The following is a 15,907-nucleotide window of genomic DNA, read 5'->3' as shown; positions in this document are numbered from 1 at the left end:
GAACAGAATCGGTGACAAAGGGCAGCCCCTGGCGGAGTCCAACTCTCACTGGAAACTGGTTCGACTTACTGCCGGCAATGCGGACCAAGCTCTGGCACCGATCGTACAGGGACTGAACAGCCCTTATCAGGGGGGCCGGTACCCCATACTCTCGGAGTACCCCCCACAGGATTCCCCGAGGGACACGGTCGAATGCCTTTTCTAAGTCCACAAAACACATGTAGACTGGTTGGGCAAACTCCATGCACCCTCCAGGACCCTGCTAAGGGTATAGAGCTGGTCCACTGTTCCGCGACCAGGACGAAAACCACACTGTTCCTCCTGAATCCGAGGCTCGACTATCCGACGGACCCTCCTCTCCAGGACCCCCTGAATAGACTTTTCCAGGGAGGCTGAGGAGTGTGATCCCTCTGTAGTTGGAACACACCCTCCGATCCCCCTTCTTAAAGAGGGGGACCACCACCCCGGTCTGCCAATCCAGAGGCACTGTCCCTGATGTCCATGCGATGTTGCAGAGGCGTGTCAGCCAAGACAGTCCTACAACATCCAGAGCCTTGAGGAACTCCGGGCGTATCTCATCCACCCCCGGGGCCCTGCCACCAAGGAGTTTTTTGACCACCTCGGTGACCTCAGTCCCAGAGATGGGGGAGCCCACCTCTGAGTCCCCAGGCTCTGCTTCCTCATTGGAAGGCATGTTAATGGGATTGAGGAGGTCTTCGAAGTATTCCCCCCACCGACCCACAACGTCCCGAGTCGAGGTCAGCAGCGCACCATCCCCACCATATACAGTGTTGACACTGCACTGCTTCCCCTTCCTGAGACGCCGGATGGTGGACCAGAATCTCCTCGAAGCCGTCCGAAAGTCATTCTCCATGGCCTCCCCAAACTCCTCCCACGCCCGAGTTTTTGCCTCAGCAACCACCAAAGCCGCATTCCGCTTGGCCTGCCGGTACCTATCAGCTGCCTCCGGGGTCCCACAGGACAAAAGGGTCCTGTAGGACTCCTTCTTCAGCTTGACGGCATCCTTCACCGCCGGTGTCCACCAGCGGGTTCGGGGATTGCCGCCACGACAGGCACCGACCACCTTACGGCCACAGCTCCGGTCAGCTGCCTCAACAATAGAGGCACGGAACATGGCCCATTCGGACTCAATGTCCCCCCACCTCCCTCGGGATGTGGTCGAAGTTCTGCCGGAGGTGGGAGTTGAAGCTACTTCTGACAGGGGGCTCTGCCAGACGTTCCCAGCAGACCCTCACAACACGTTTGGGCCTACCACGCCTGACTGGCATCCTCCCCCACCATCGAAGCCAACTCACCACCAGGTGGTGATCAGTTGACAGCTCCGCCCCTCTCTTCACCCGAGTGTCCAAGACATGTGGCCGCAAGTCCGACGACACGACCACAAAGTCGATCATCGAACTGAGGCCTAGGGTGTCCTGGTGCCAAGTGCACATATGAACACCCCTATGCTTGAACATGGTGTTCGTTATGGACAATCCGTGACGAGCACAGAAGTCCAATAACAAAACACCGCTCGGGTTCAGATCAGGGGGGCTATTCCTCCCAATCACGCCCTTCCAGGTCTCACTGTCATTGCCCACGTGAGCATTGAAGTCTCCCAGCAGAACGAGGGAGTCCCCAGAAGGTATGCCCTCTAGCACCCCCCTCCAGGGACTCCAAAAAGGGTGGGTACTCCGAACTGCTGTTCGGTGCATACGCACAAACAACAGTTAGGACCCGTCCCCCCCACCCGAAGGCGAAGGGAGGCTACCCTCTCGTCCACCGGGGTAAACCCCAATGTACAGGCTCCAAGTTGGGGGGCAATAAGTATACCCACACCTGCTCGGCGCCTCTCACCGGGGGCAACTCCAGAGTGGTAGAGAGTCCAGCCCCTCTCAAGGAGATTGGTTCCAGAGTCCAAGCTGTGCGTCGAGGTGAGTCCGACTATATCTAGCCGGAACCTCTCAACTTCGCGCACTAGCTCAGGCTCCTTCCCCTTCAGAGAGGTGACATTCCACGTCCCAAGAGCCAGTTTCTGTAGCCGAGGATCGGACCGCCAAGGTCCCCGCCTTCGGCCACCACCCAACTCACACTGCACCCGACCTCCTTGGCCCCTCCCATAGGTGGTGAGCCCATGGGAAGGGGGACCCACGTTGCCTCTTCGGGCTGTGCCCGGCCGAGCCCCATGGGTGCAGGCCCGGCCACCAGGCGCTCGCCATCGAGCCCCACCTCCAGGCCTGGCTCCAGAGTGGGGCCCCGGTGACCCGCGTCCGGGCAAGGGAAAACGCCGTCCAAAATTGTTTTTCTTCATAGGAGGTTTGTTTAACCGCTCTTTGTCTCATCCCTCACCTAGGACCAGTTTGCCTTGGGTGGCCCTACCAGGGGCATAAAGCCCCGGACAACAGAGCTCCTAGGATCATTGGGACACGCAAACCCTTCCACCACGATAAGGTGACGGTTAAAGGAGGGGGGCCCACTGAATCAACAGGCTAATTAACAGGGCAATCTCAGTTATAGGATGCACTCTAAACCCCCTGGAGGTAGTAGCAAAGTAGAGAATTGAAACAAAAGTGAATGCCATCATGTATGATGCTGTACATCCTCTCTCTGACACATTGAATACTTTCTGCCAATGAATCATTAAGCAGAAGTGTGTCAAGAAGCTGTGCCGGGGCTTCTTTATACAAACAGCAGTAAATCTACATAATGCCTCACTGTGACTGTGAAAGCCAAGTCGGAAGTTTTTTATTGTTTTATAGTCATTCTGGTGTGGGTATATTTATTTATTTACCTGTTTGTTTATTTATTTATTTAAGGAGCTTCTCTGAAAAGCCAAATTTTCCCCCGGGGACATATAAAGTTCTCTCTGTCTCTCTCTCTCTAGCTAGCTACCTACCTACCTGCCTATAGTGCCATGCAAAAGTATGGGCACCCTTGCTTAAAATGTCTGTTACCATGCAAATGTATAGGCACCACAAGGTGTTTGATGTCTTAGATAATGTTTACCAAGGTCTCCGACCTTAATTTTCTCATTAAGACTATGGCTTGATCACAGTCATTAGGAAACTCCAGGTGATGCAAATGGCAAAGTTGTATAAATTCTCTGGACTACTCAAACCTTGTCCCAGCAATCCGTGGCCATGGACTCCTCTAAGCAGCTGCCTAGAATTCTGAAAAATAAAATAAACAATGCTCATAAAGCAGGAGAAAGTTACAAGAAGATGGCAAAGCATTTTCAGGTAGTGGTTTCCTCCTTGGTTCGCCCAAACACACACACACACCCACTGACTGCAAAACACCTTCTGGAAAATTTAGCAGACTCTGGCGTCGTGGTGCACTGTTTTACTGTGCAGCAACACCTCAACAAATATGACCTCCATGGTAGAGTCGGCAGAAGAAAACCATTCCTGCAACCTAGCCACAAAATTCAACTCCTGAAGTTTGCAGATGAACATCTAAACAAGCTTGATGCATTTTGGAAACAAGTCCTGTGGACTGATGACGTCAAAATAGAACTTTTTGGCCACAATTTGCAAAGTTACATTTGAAGAAAAAAGGGTGCCGAATTCCGTGAAAAGAACACTTCTCCAACTATTATACATAGGGATTGGATCGATCATGCTTTGGGTTTGTGTTGTAGCCAGTGGCACAATGAAGATGTCATTGGTAGAGGGTTGAATGGATTCAAATACCAGCAAATTCTGGAGGCAAACTTCACACTATCTGTAAAAAAGTTGAAGTTAAGAGGATGGATCCTACAACAAGATAATAATCCAAAACACACCTCAAGAGGCACAAGCTGACAGTTTTGCCATGGCCCTCGCAGTTCTCCAACCTTAAACATCACTGAAAATCAGTGGATAGATTGCTGAACAGCAGTGCATGCAAGATTACCCAAGTATCTTGCAGAATTAGAACGTTTTGCAAGGACGAATGGGCGAAAATAACCCAGGTAAGAATTTGAAAAACTCTTGGCTGGCTACAAATGCTTGCAAGCTTTGATACTTGCCAAAGGAAGTGTTACTAAGTACTGACCATGTCAGGTACCCAAAGTTTTGCTTTAGGTACTTTTCAATTTTTTTGGTGTTTTGTTCCTGTGAATGTAATCTTACTAAAAATATTAAACAAATGTATCATCTTTAACTTTATGCCTTTTGGTGATCAGTTTATCTTCTGCCCACTCAACTGTTCGCATTAACAGTATTTTTAACCAAGGGCGTCCAAACTTTTGCATGCCACGGTATCCCAAGTGCGACAATAAAATATTTATATCATTCCCTAGTCATTTGACTGTAATTCTAAGATGAAGAACAACAAAACAATAAAAAATGGATACACTTTCCTTCGTTTAATATCAGCTGACACTTGCAATAAAACAATTTCGAAGGAAAATACCAGGAAAATTGTAAAGTCATGGGGTTCCTGAAGTTGGCTATTCTATGAGAGTATGGGAGGCTTTTGTTACTAGGTATGGACAGAAGCAGTGTTTTCCATCTGTCCGTGGGTGAGCTTCAATGTTCAATGCAGTTGCCAGAGCCTTTTTCACAGTCTTTGGTTCCAAAATAAGAACACGCTCTTACCAAACATGGGATTCATTTTTTGCTAATACAGGAAAACTCTAAGTAGCAGTCAGTAGCCCCTGACCATATATTAACCGTCACCAAACAGCACTCCAGCACCTTTTAAGTCTTCCTGAGATGCAGGATTTGTTTTCCCTTATCTCTGTTTGTCTTCTCCCTGTCAGCAGGTGTGCTTAAGCTGTATTCTTCCTGTCAGCTGTATCTATTCATGGCCTCAGTTACCCATCTTAAGTAAAATTATGAAGGGTAGAATAAAACTCAATCACAGTGGCACACTTTTTAAACCTTTGGCTATATCTGATATTTTATAGAAGCAGCCTAATGAAAAGAGAAATGTAGTAGTCAACCTGAGAGGTATTGACAGCATAAGATACTTTAGCATCTGCTGTAGACGGGTGTAGACTGTAAATATTTTATGGATGAGCACATGTAAATTAGGGTGCTGGCATATATGAGTAGCTCAAAGCTAGAGGCACTGTCAAATACGATACCAAAGGTGGCATTGGAAGATGGCGAGGTTATTGAGACTGCTATTTCTCCATGGTTTAAACATTGTCAGTGATTGGAGTATCATCAGGGTAGGAGTGAAACATAAGGCCAGGCTGGTTAACTGGATAACGCCGTGACAGCATTTAGGTGTTTAAAGGAAGTGGGTCAAATACAGAAATGCCATAGCATGAAGGGTGCAAGTAGCTGGATTTACCATAATGACATTTATGAGTGACAGGCTCTTATCAATCCTGAATATTTCTTTACATATTTTAGGGGGATTTTATGTTAATTTAAAGATAAAAATATTGATTTTTTTGAGGACCATAAATCAGGTTGCTGTATTTGGGGGAAAAAAAGTAAGAAAATGAATAATTTCAGTGATAAAATTACTTAAAGGCATAGATTAAGAGGATATTACAAAAAAATGTTCAAAAGTTTTTCTTTCATAGTGAGTTTGTTACTTTGAATTTATATAAGTATCTCCCCTTTAAATTTTCTCTTGAAAAACTTCTGTTTTTCCTTAGCAGTATATTTGGGATCATTATATTGTTGTAGGATGAAGCACCATCCAGTGAGTCTGGAGGCATTTACTCGAATCAGTAGTATTTAAAATGTCTCTATAAACCTCAGAATTCATTGTGAAACTGCCAGCAGCAGTTAAATCATCAATGAGTATAAGTTTGCTAGTACCTGTGGCAACCATATGTGCCTAAGCCATAACAACCTTACCACCATGTTTCACAGATAATGTGGTATGGTTTAGATCTTGGGCAGTTTCTTTTCATCTCTGCACTGTGCTCTAGCCATCACTTTCATACAGGATCATCTTTATCTTGTATATGCACAAGACCTTTTCCAGAATTCTGTAGGCTTAAGTACTTTTTCACAAACTGCCCTACACATCAGCCTCCTGAAGACTGCTTCTGACTTGTCGGACAGGCGTTTTGGATCTTTTTCTTAACCATAGTGAAGAGTCACCTGTCATCAGCAGTGGAGGTCTTCCTTGGCCTACCAGTCCCTTTACGATCACTAAGCTCACCGGTGCATTCTTTCTTCTTAATGATATTCCGTACAATTGATTTAGGTAATATTAAGGTTTTACTGATGTCTCTAATGGTTTTATTCTTGTTCATGTTGAACAATGGAAAAGGTAGAAACAAGTCTAGATATCTTATGCCTGCACTAATGAAGTAATGAAACGCACCTGAATAATCACAAACACCTGTGGCGCCAGTTAACACTAGAATTACCAGAACCTACGAAAAAATTCATAGATCCGTCCCACCTTAAATCGCTTCACACCTCTCCATCAGCATCTTTTGTCCTGTAAATGTGTCGATAAGCAGCAAGCAGCCTGCTATCACATCCCCCACTGCCACACAGTTGTCTCAACTCAAGTCTGTTTACCTGCGTGTCAGTTGCTTGGAGTTGTATAGAGTGAGAAGTCAAGCAAAATGACACCTTTTTATAAATACTGTATCGTTATTTGGAACACATGCATTTCATGTGTTTTCCGTGTCTACAACAATCGATGTACAGTAAACACATTGTTAAAACAAACGTTTTTCATGTTTTAGTAATAATTGAGAAAATGTAGACATGAAGTGTATAATGTGTTAAGCCTGAATTCCAAATATCAAACACTTTCACAAAAGGTACAAATATAACAGAACAAGTGCACTTCTATTCAAGAATATAACTGCAGGAAAAGAGCCCGCGTTAGGGTGCGACATTGATGCGCATTTGCTACGACCGCTTCGGTGGCGCAACGGTATCAACTTTTGACTGGTAATCAAAACTTCACGGGTTCGATCCCAGATGAGTCTGTTTTGAGAAGTGAGCTGCTCTTATTCTTACTATTTTAGAATAAAAACATACATTTGATTTCAGTCTGTAACAGCCGGTGTAAATGTATGATACTTGTAAAGGTTAGTTTTGTTTTGTTTTTGTTTTTTATTCAGTTTTATTCTCTGTCGTGTTCACGACTTTTTCTGCAGTTAAATTCTTGAATAGACCAGAGGGGTAAATCAAGGAAAAATGTGTATTTGTCCCAAAGATTAAGGAGGGCAGTGTAGATATGGAGGCTGACCTGAGAGTAATGGAGGCCCAAACAATAGTTAAGACCATGGCCCTATCCCTCCAAAGTCCACCTCCAGTGGTTCCACTGTAATATGAAGATATGGATTCAATTTTGTTTTTATTTAATTGAGTAAAGTACTAAAAAAAACTTAAAGTACTCGTGGGCTCCTGGATGCTTAGATTCAGAAAGCTGTGCTCCAGTAGGAACAGAATAGAAACTTTTGTTTTAAACAGAACGTTTTAAACAACAAACTGCTTTGCATACCTTTAGCAACAAAAACTTCTTGACACAGACAGCTGGTTAATATAATCAATAAATATTGCTTATTGTACTTGCCATGGTTTATCCTGATTCCAAGAAAGTTCAAACTGTTTTTGTTTGTGTGCCCATAATACACACTCTAGTATCTCATTCTCACTAAACTGCACTTTCTCTCTTTGTTTATTCACTGCTTGACTGTAACCTCTCTGTGGCTTCCTTGCCTGTGTTATAAAAGGTGCAACTGCTAGTGCTGGGACACTTACTGAATTTATAATTGCTGATATTGCACATGTTTAGAACCCACAAAATGTGGAGAACTGGCAGGGAGGGGTTTCAAAACGTATTTTACTTGGGATGGTCAGTGCTCACTTGATTTGATACAATTGTACAAATTTAATTTACAGAGTCAACCTAGAGATTGTCAAGTAAGCCTACAGTATATTAAAATCAGCAAATTGTTTAAACTGTTCACATCCCTGTTAGAAAGGTCTGCACACATAAAGGAAAACTTTTATATACCCTCTCCAGAGTTTTCATGCTAAATGCCATTCTGTGGTTTTACTGAAGTTATCTTTTTGAAAAATGTTTCAGATAAATGGTCTGTAAAACTGTGTTTTAAAGTGTAATATTTTTAATGAAATAAAATATCAGGTAAGGTAAACTTCTACTCCATGTCTTTGAAAAAAAATTTGTAATAACCATTAGCAATTTACCAAATCACTGGCAAAGAGAGGACAAGGACCCCATCCATCTTAAGTCCTCTTCATGTAAGGAATGTTTATACCATGTATTTTTCTGTCAAGAGATCACTAGTGTGTTTTGGTTTTTTTTTCCCCTCCATTTGTCGTTTTGGGCCTTGAGTCATGTTTGCTGTTGTGAAAGAGATCAGAGTCTGGAGAAAATGATGTAATCCACTAAACCCGCTGTTACTAGAGCAAGAATGAAACACTCTGGGCACCATATTAACCTGTGTTCTGCATAAAGCAGTCAATAAGTTTTTTTTTCCTATGAGTGATGGGTTTGTGCATGTACTCCAGTGATGGACTGGCACTTCATCGAGAACTGATTTCTGCCTTACTCCTCACACTGTAGGAATGATCTTTGAAGATGGATTAAGTAGATTTGATAAAGGATAGGTGTATAGTTATAAAAGGAGTATATACCTATATTTTTATGGTCTGTAAATATATGCATCAGTAAACACTGCTCAAAAATTGAATACATAATACAATTTGATTTTTGGCCAAATACGTTTTGATCTGCTTTAACCTTAAAGTAAAAAAATACTGAGTGAATTAGTAAATGACATGTCTTCTATTTTTTTTTCCCTTATTTCACCCCACCCTTAGAGCTTGCGGCAGCCCTCAAAAAGACAAAGGCTACAATTGGATGTAGAGGCATGGAAGCCAAAGTGTAGAGATCTACTAAACCGTCTTGTTGAATGCGAGGATTCTGAGCCTTTTCGGCAACCTGTTGACCTGTTTGCATATCCAGTATGGAATTATTATTTTTTTTTTGTAATAAATAAAATATTGTTTTGAGACAACCAGAAAGGTGCAATGAATAAACAGTGTAGAGGAGGGATCTGTCTTATTTTTGTTTATCTCAATTATTTGATTTCAGATTATTTTAATGCATTTTTATCTGTGCCTTAGAAACCTGCCAGTTATGATTTATTTGAAGGCATGTTTATAATGCATGGGTTCTGCCAGATAGTTATGTGATGCTACTGACATCTTTATTTTTAAATAAGAGGGTCTTTTGTTATATTTGACCGCAGGGATGTGCGGAGTTATTTTTTTATTTTTGTTTTTTAAGGAGACAGTTGGTTATTTCTAGTGAACCTGACGACATACCATGGAGCTTGACTACTGAATATTAAAAGTCGATATACATAGGGAACAACCACCAAGCTCTGAAATTAAGCAACATATACATTGGTTATCTAATCACTGAGATATTGTAAAAAATATTTTAAAGCATTATGTATTATTTAGGGATGCTGTGATGGTATTTTTTTAAGGCTGATTTCGGTATAGATTCAAATTTTTTTTTTTTTTATTTAATCTTGAGTGTAAAGTGGCCTATATCAAAGTGTATTTTTATAATTAAACTGTGGACTACAGGTGTTAACTGTTCATTTTTTATTGACAAAATAAAATTATGTAGGCTTATTGTTCAGTGACCATAAAAATACTTTAAGTGCAAAAATATGTATCCATAATACATATGTCATAAAAGACAAGAAAATGCTTCTCATAATTACAAGCTGTCACATTAATTTTTTCTTTAATTTCTCTAACCACAAAAAATATTCTCACACAATCAATTGATATTGGCAATTTAAACACTGCTTAAATGTAAATATACATGCACTTATAGGGATTACTCATATTAAATAATTAACTGCACTATGGCTTTTTTGCTGTTAAAATATACATTTACTATATTTTGTAATTTGTATATTTTGACTTGTAATTATAAATATGGATCATCATTTTAATTATGTAGTACTTGTTTCTTACCTAAATTTATACCTGATGACATACTGCAACAAATAACAAACACAGTACAAATCTTTAACAAAGCTTCCGGTTTAAAAGTAAAAGATGCATTATGCTGTTAAGCTGATGAGCCTGTTGTTTACTAAGCAGCAATTTTAAATTTGTCTATCTTTTTCCAATTAAAAATGTAATGTCTCTCTTATTTAAAAAAAAAAAAAAAAAATCCTAATGGTATCTGTTTTAATCTTAAAGGACAATATAAAAAGGTCAGAATTCATAAAAGTAGGTTTTCTTGCCATTTGTCTAATTTCACATGATGACCCCTCTGATTCCTTTTTCTCATTATAGTGCTCCACTTTCTTTAACATAAAGGCTGTGCTCTCTTTTAAAACATGCCATGACTTGCTGCTCTTTGTTTATGTTGCAGGAAGTTTGATGCCAAAACAAAAGGTGCCCTACCATAATACCTTTCGTAAAGGAGTACTGCCACCAAATTACCGAAAAGCTGGTGCTGAAAAGATCGGCATTTGTGATTAGCCAATTTATTGATCACCAACCGTGTCTTTTTTCTAGTGAAAATTGGCAGATTTAGATCAATGGCCGATCTATCTGAGCATCCCTACTATTTATTGCATACACACTGCTCACACACATACTGTAGTTAAGGTCTGTTTTTTTTCACACAGGCTTCTTTACAAAGGAATTCATACTTTAAGCATTAATGATAACTAACATGTCAAATTCTAGAATATTACATTACCTATTATTGATTCTGTAAATATTCATATGTAAATGTACATATTGTACTAAACCAAGAAGAGTAAGCATAAGTTGAAAGAACACTGCGAGTCCTGTAGAGCTTTCATTTGTCTGTTCCTGATCTCTTATTTAGATAGCTGATGTAAAATTTTTAGGAAATCTGTGTCCATTCAGCTCCATAGGTGTGGAATCAATCGGCATGTTTGATATCTCTTTAAACTAATGCATAAACAAAAGTAAACCTCTGAAGCTCATTGTCAAGTAACTGATTTGACTGAATTCCATCTTATTTATCTATTGCAGTCAACATCCTATCTTTCAAGTTGCTCATCATGCTTGTGCTGTAACTACTACAGTAACATGCAGTACTTTCTGCTGATTTAACTCTTACTCCATGTGTAGCTTTTTTTTTTTAAATATATATATAAAGTAACAATTTTGAGGGTTTTATTAGTGCTGTTGCTTTGCTGGTTACTGATGCCAAGTTTAACAACTGTTGTCATATAATTTATCTTATAAAGGTACACACTTTGTCCACTTTCCTTTTACGGTCTTTCTGTTTCATAATGTAAAGTGATATTTTTGCTCCTGTGTGACAGACAAAACAGGAAAGATTCTATTGTGGTAAGCTTTCTGCTCTAATTGAGTAAGGTTTGTTTGCTACCTTGTTTTTTCACTTAGTTGTAATAGTTTTTATTTTTTTTTCCTTTCAGAATTACAGGGATATTATTGATACTCCAATGGATTTAAGCACAGTTTCAGAAACACTAGGTGCTGAAAATTATGAAAATCCAGTGGAGTTCTGTAAGGATGTTCGTCTCATTTTTAGTAATTCCAAGGCTTACACTCCCAACAAAAAATCAAGGGTAAGAGTCATTTGACGTATGCCTATTTCTTTTTATTAACACAGATGTTGCTTATTTTGTATAATAAAATTAAATCTACATAAATAAAAATGTAAATGTTCGTTTGTTCAAAACCTTAAATCTCCGAAAGTTCTTCAACGATTGCTTTGAAATTTTGACACAACATTGCATTCAAATACGCGCATGTTTTTATATGCCTATATTAAATAGATGTCACACCTGTGACAGGTAAAAACATGCTTTTTTGAAAAACAGCGCCATCTGTTGGACGTTTAAGCAACACACGCTATACTAAATATTTTACGATTCCATTTCAGTGTTTCAGATTTACGATCCATTTACGATTTTAACTCCGTTAAATCGATCAAATACATTTGTAAGTACGTGAATAAAGGCAGCGACATGGCAGTTTTTGCCGTGCAACCAGAAAGAAGTGATAGGAATGCGGTCATACATATCGATGAAATTGCACAGTATCAGGCTGGAAGATACATAAGCAGCAATGAAGCTGTATGGCGAATTCTTTCATTTCCCATACATGAACAAAGTCCAGCTGTTTTTTCACTTAGCAGTACATCTAGAAAATGGACAACGCATTTATTTTACAGCTGCAAATGTGCAACAAATACCCCTGAATCCACCTGCTACAACGTTAACTGCTTTCTTCACGTTATGTCAAAATGACGCGTTTGCAAAAACAATGCTGTATTCGGAAATGCCTACGTATTACACGTAGAGTGCGAGTAGAAAATCATTTCAACGACGCAAACGAGAAGAGCAAGTCGACGGACAACCTGGCATATTCAAAGAAACTACGATAGGCAGATTGTACACCGTACATCCCAATCAAGATGAATGCTTCTTTCTTCGCATGCTGTGTGCCCGGTCCAACGTTTTTCCAGCAATTGAGAATTGTCAACGGCATTACACATGCCACTTTACGCAGTGCATGTCAAGCTCTGAATTTATTGGAGAACGACTGACACTGGGATGTATGCATTAATGACGCATGCAACACGTCACATCCAAATCAAATTCGTGCATTGTTTGCAATCATATTGACCGCCTGCTCTCCTTCATCTCCAACAGAGTTATGGAAGAAATATAAATCGCACATGGCTGAAGATATTTTCCGTCGAATACGCAAGGAAAATTGAAATATGAACGTGGATTTCACAGCAGAAATCTACAACGAAGCGTTGATAATGATTGAAGATTTGTGCTTAGAAATCGCGAACAAAGTTATCAATCATTTGGGAATGCCATCACCAAATCGATCTGCTGCTGCTTCGTTCGATATAGAATTGCGTCGTGAACAAAATTACAACACGGGTGATCTTTTGTCGTATGTGCAATCAAATATTCCTAAGCTAACGCTTGAGCAAAAAGGCATTTACAATCAAATAGTGCAAACTGTCAATAACAGGGTTGGAGAAATCTTCTTCTTAGATGCGCCAGGAGGAACTGGTAAAATGTTCCTAATTAGATTGATTCTGGCAGCAATTCGATCCCAAAATGACATAGCCTTAGCTCTTGCTTCGTCCAGAATAAATGCAACATTGCTACCAGGTGGAAGAACTGCTCATTCTGCTTTGAAATTGCCATTGAACATGCAATTCATTGAAACTCCCACATGCAACATTTCCAAAGCATCCAGCATGGGAAAAGTATTGCAGAAATGCAAACTTATTGTTTGTGATAAATGCACAATGGCGCACAAAAAATCGCTCAAGGCTCTTGATCGATCATTGCAAGATTTGCGTGTAAACATCAGACTATTCAGACAATGGAAAAACAAAAAATACTGTATACCCACAAGCATTGTGAAATTAAACATATTAGAAATGTGCGCTTTCTCTTTTCTTTCTTTTCCATTTAACCAGACTGAGCCACAGCAACGCGTGGCCGGGAACAGCTAGTTATAGAATAAAGTTCTGAGGGTAGGTCTATCACTGTTGATATTTTTCTCTTCTCTAATCTGAGGTCATAGGTCAAAATCAGGAAGATTAATTTGATCAAAGCAGCATCAACACCAATATGAGACAATGCAACAAAACGGTAGCACTATTGTAACATTTGATAGAATTCTTTTTAAAATGGACAGCTTCACTAACAGCTGTAATATAACTTATGCCATGCCTACATAAATTTTCCTAGGTTTTGATTCAATTGCTGAAAAATTAAGGTCTAACTTAAATTGGCTAAAGAATGTCTCCTACTGTACTTTTATTTTTCATAGATGATTGAGTGTAGCAGTTTTATAATTCACTCACTGACTCATTTTGAATACAGTGCATCCGGAAAGTATTCACAGCGCATCACTTTTTCTACATTTTGTTATGTTACAGCCTTATTCCAAAATGGATTAAATTCATTTTTTTACTCGGAATTCTACACACAACACCCCATAATGACAATGTGAAAAAAGTTTACTTGAGGTTTTTACAAATTTATTAAAAATAAAAAAACTGAGAAATCACATGTACATAAGTATTCACAGCCTTTGCTCAATACTTTGTCGATGCACCTTTGGCAGCAATTACTGCCTCAAGTCTTTTTGAATATGATGCCACAAGCTTGGCACACCTATCCTTGGCCAGTTTCGCCCATTCCTCTTTGCAGCACCTCTCAAGCTCCATCAGGTTGGATGGGAAGCGTCGGTGCACAGCCATTTTAAGATCTTTCCAAAGATGTTCAATCGGTTTCAAGTCTGGGCTCTGGCTGGGCCACTCAAGGACATTCACAGAGTTGGCCTGAAGCCACTCCTTTGATATCTTGGCTGTGTGATTAGGGTCGTTGTCCTGCTGAAAGATGAACTGTCGCCCCAGTCTGAGGTCAAGAGCACTCTGGAGCAGGTTTTCATCCAGGATGTCTCTGTACATTGCTGCAGTCATCTTTCCCTTTACCCTGACTAGTCTCCCAGTCCCTGCCACTGAAAAACATCCCCACAGCATGATGCTGCCACCACCATGCTTCACTGTAGGGATGGTATTGGCCTAGTGATGAGCGGTGCCTGGTTTCCTCCAAACATGATGCCTGGCATTCACACCAAAGAGTTCAATCTTTGTCTTATCAGACCAGAGAATTTTCTTTCTCGTGGTTTGAGAGTCCTTCAGGTGCCTTTTGGCAAACTCCAGGTGGGCTGCCATGTGCCTTTTACTAAGGAGTGGCTTCCGTCTGGCCACTCTACCATACAGGCCTGATTGGTGGATTGCTGCAGAGATGGTTGTCCTTCTGGAAGGTTCTCCTCTCTCCAAAGAGGTCCTCTGGAGCTCTGACAGAGTGACCATCGGGTTCTTGGTCACCTCCCTGACTAAGGCCCTTCTCCCCCGATCGCTCAGTTTAGATGGCCGGCCAGCTCTAGGAAGAGTCCTAGTGGTTTTGAACTTCTTCCACTTATGGATGATGGAGGCCACTGTGCTGATTGGGACCTTCAAAGCAGCAGAAATTTTTCTGTAACCTTCCCCAGATTTGTGCCTCGAGACAATCCTGTCTCGGAGGTCTACAGACAGTTCCTTTGACTTCATGCTTGGTTTGTGCTCTGACTTGAACTGTCAACTGTGGGACCTTATATAGACAGGTATGTGCCTTTCCAAATCATGTCCAGTCAACTGAATTTACCACAGGTGGACTCCAGTAAAGCTGCAGAAACATCTCAAGGATAAGCAGGGGAAACAGGATGCATCTGAGCTCAATTTTGAGCTTCATGGCAAAGGCTGTGAATACTTATGTGGTATCTCAGTTTTTTTATTTTTAATAAATTTGCAAAAATCTCAAGTAAACTTTTTTCACGTTGTCATTATGGGGTGTTGTGTGTAGAATTCTGAGTAAAAAAAATTAATTTAATCCATTTTGGAATAAGGCTGTAACATAACAAAATGTAGAAAAAGTGATGCGCTGTGAATACTTTCCGGATGCACTGTATATGCTTGCTGCTGTGAAAAACAGGAGAACCAGAGGTCTGTTAATTTATTTCCACACTTTTGCCCACTTTTCCTTTCTAAGGGGCATTATTTTTATAGTTTATTATGTTAACACCACATGGAAACACTTTAGACACTTTATTAAAATTGTATGGTGTTTTCTCTGTGCACTTAAAGATATGTGTTTTTCATACAGTATTTTTCCTTGGGATAAATAAAGTGTATATATTTATATAAAAAAAAAAAAAAAAAAAAAATGTTTGGAGTCCTGAAATGTTTCATGCTCCATTTAATATCCTTAGTCTTTAGGCCACACTTACTGGTGGGAAAGTTGTTAGGTTTTGGATGTTTAATAGCAAAGTACATGTAATATTCCTGTGTAGAATTAGTGTATGTTTCATCATTGTAAAGTACATTACAAAGGTATGTGGAACCTTTTAGG

The 15,907-nt window shown here is 40.5% G+C and overlaps 1 protein-coding gene across 1 annotated transcript in view; it reads left to right on the top strand.

Annotated features, from left to right (window-relative positions):
- The window catches only part of brwd3 (bromodomain and WD repeat domain containing 3), a 183,440-nt gene that overhangs the window by 146,169 nt on the left and 21,364 nt on the right, over nucleotides 1-15,907 (top strand). The window contains 3 exon segments of the mRNA XM_051934489.1: nucleotides 1,431-1,446; nucleotides 8,786-8,906; nucleotides 11,390-11,542. Coding sequence (XP_051790449.1) covers nucleotides 1,431-1,446; nucleotides 8,786-8,906; nucleotides 11,390-11,542 — 290 coding nt within the window.

Source organism: Erpetoichthys calabaricus, chromosome 12 (assembly GCF_900747795.2).
Source record: "Erpetoichthys calabaricus chromosome 12, fErpCal1.3, whole genome shotgun sequence".
Lineage (NCBI taxonomy): Eukaryota > Metazoa > Chordata > Cladistia > Polypteriformes > Polypteridae > Erpetoichthys > Erpetoichthys calabaricus.
The sequence above is the reverse complement of the archived record's forward strand: the minus strand, read 5'-3'. Positions and strand labels throughout refer to the sequence as shown.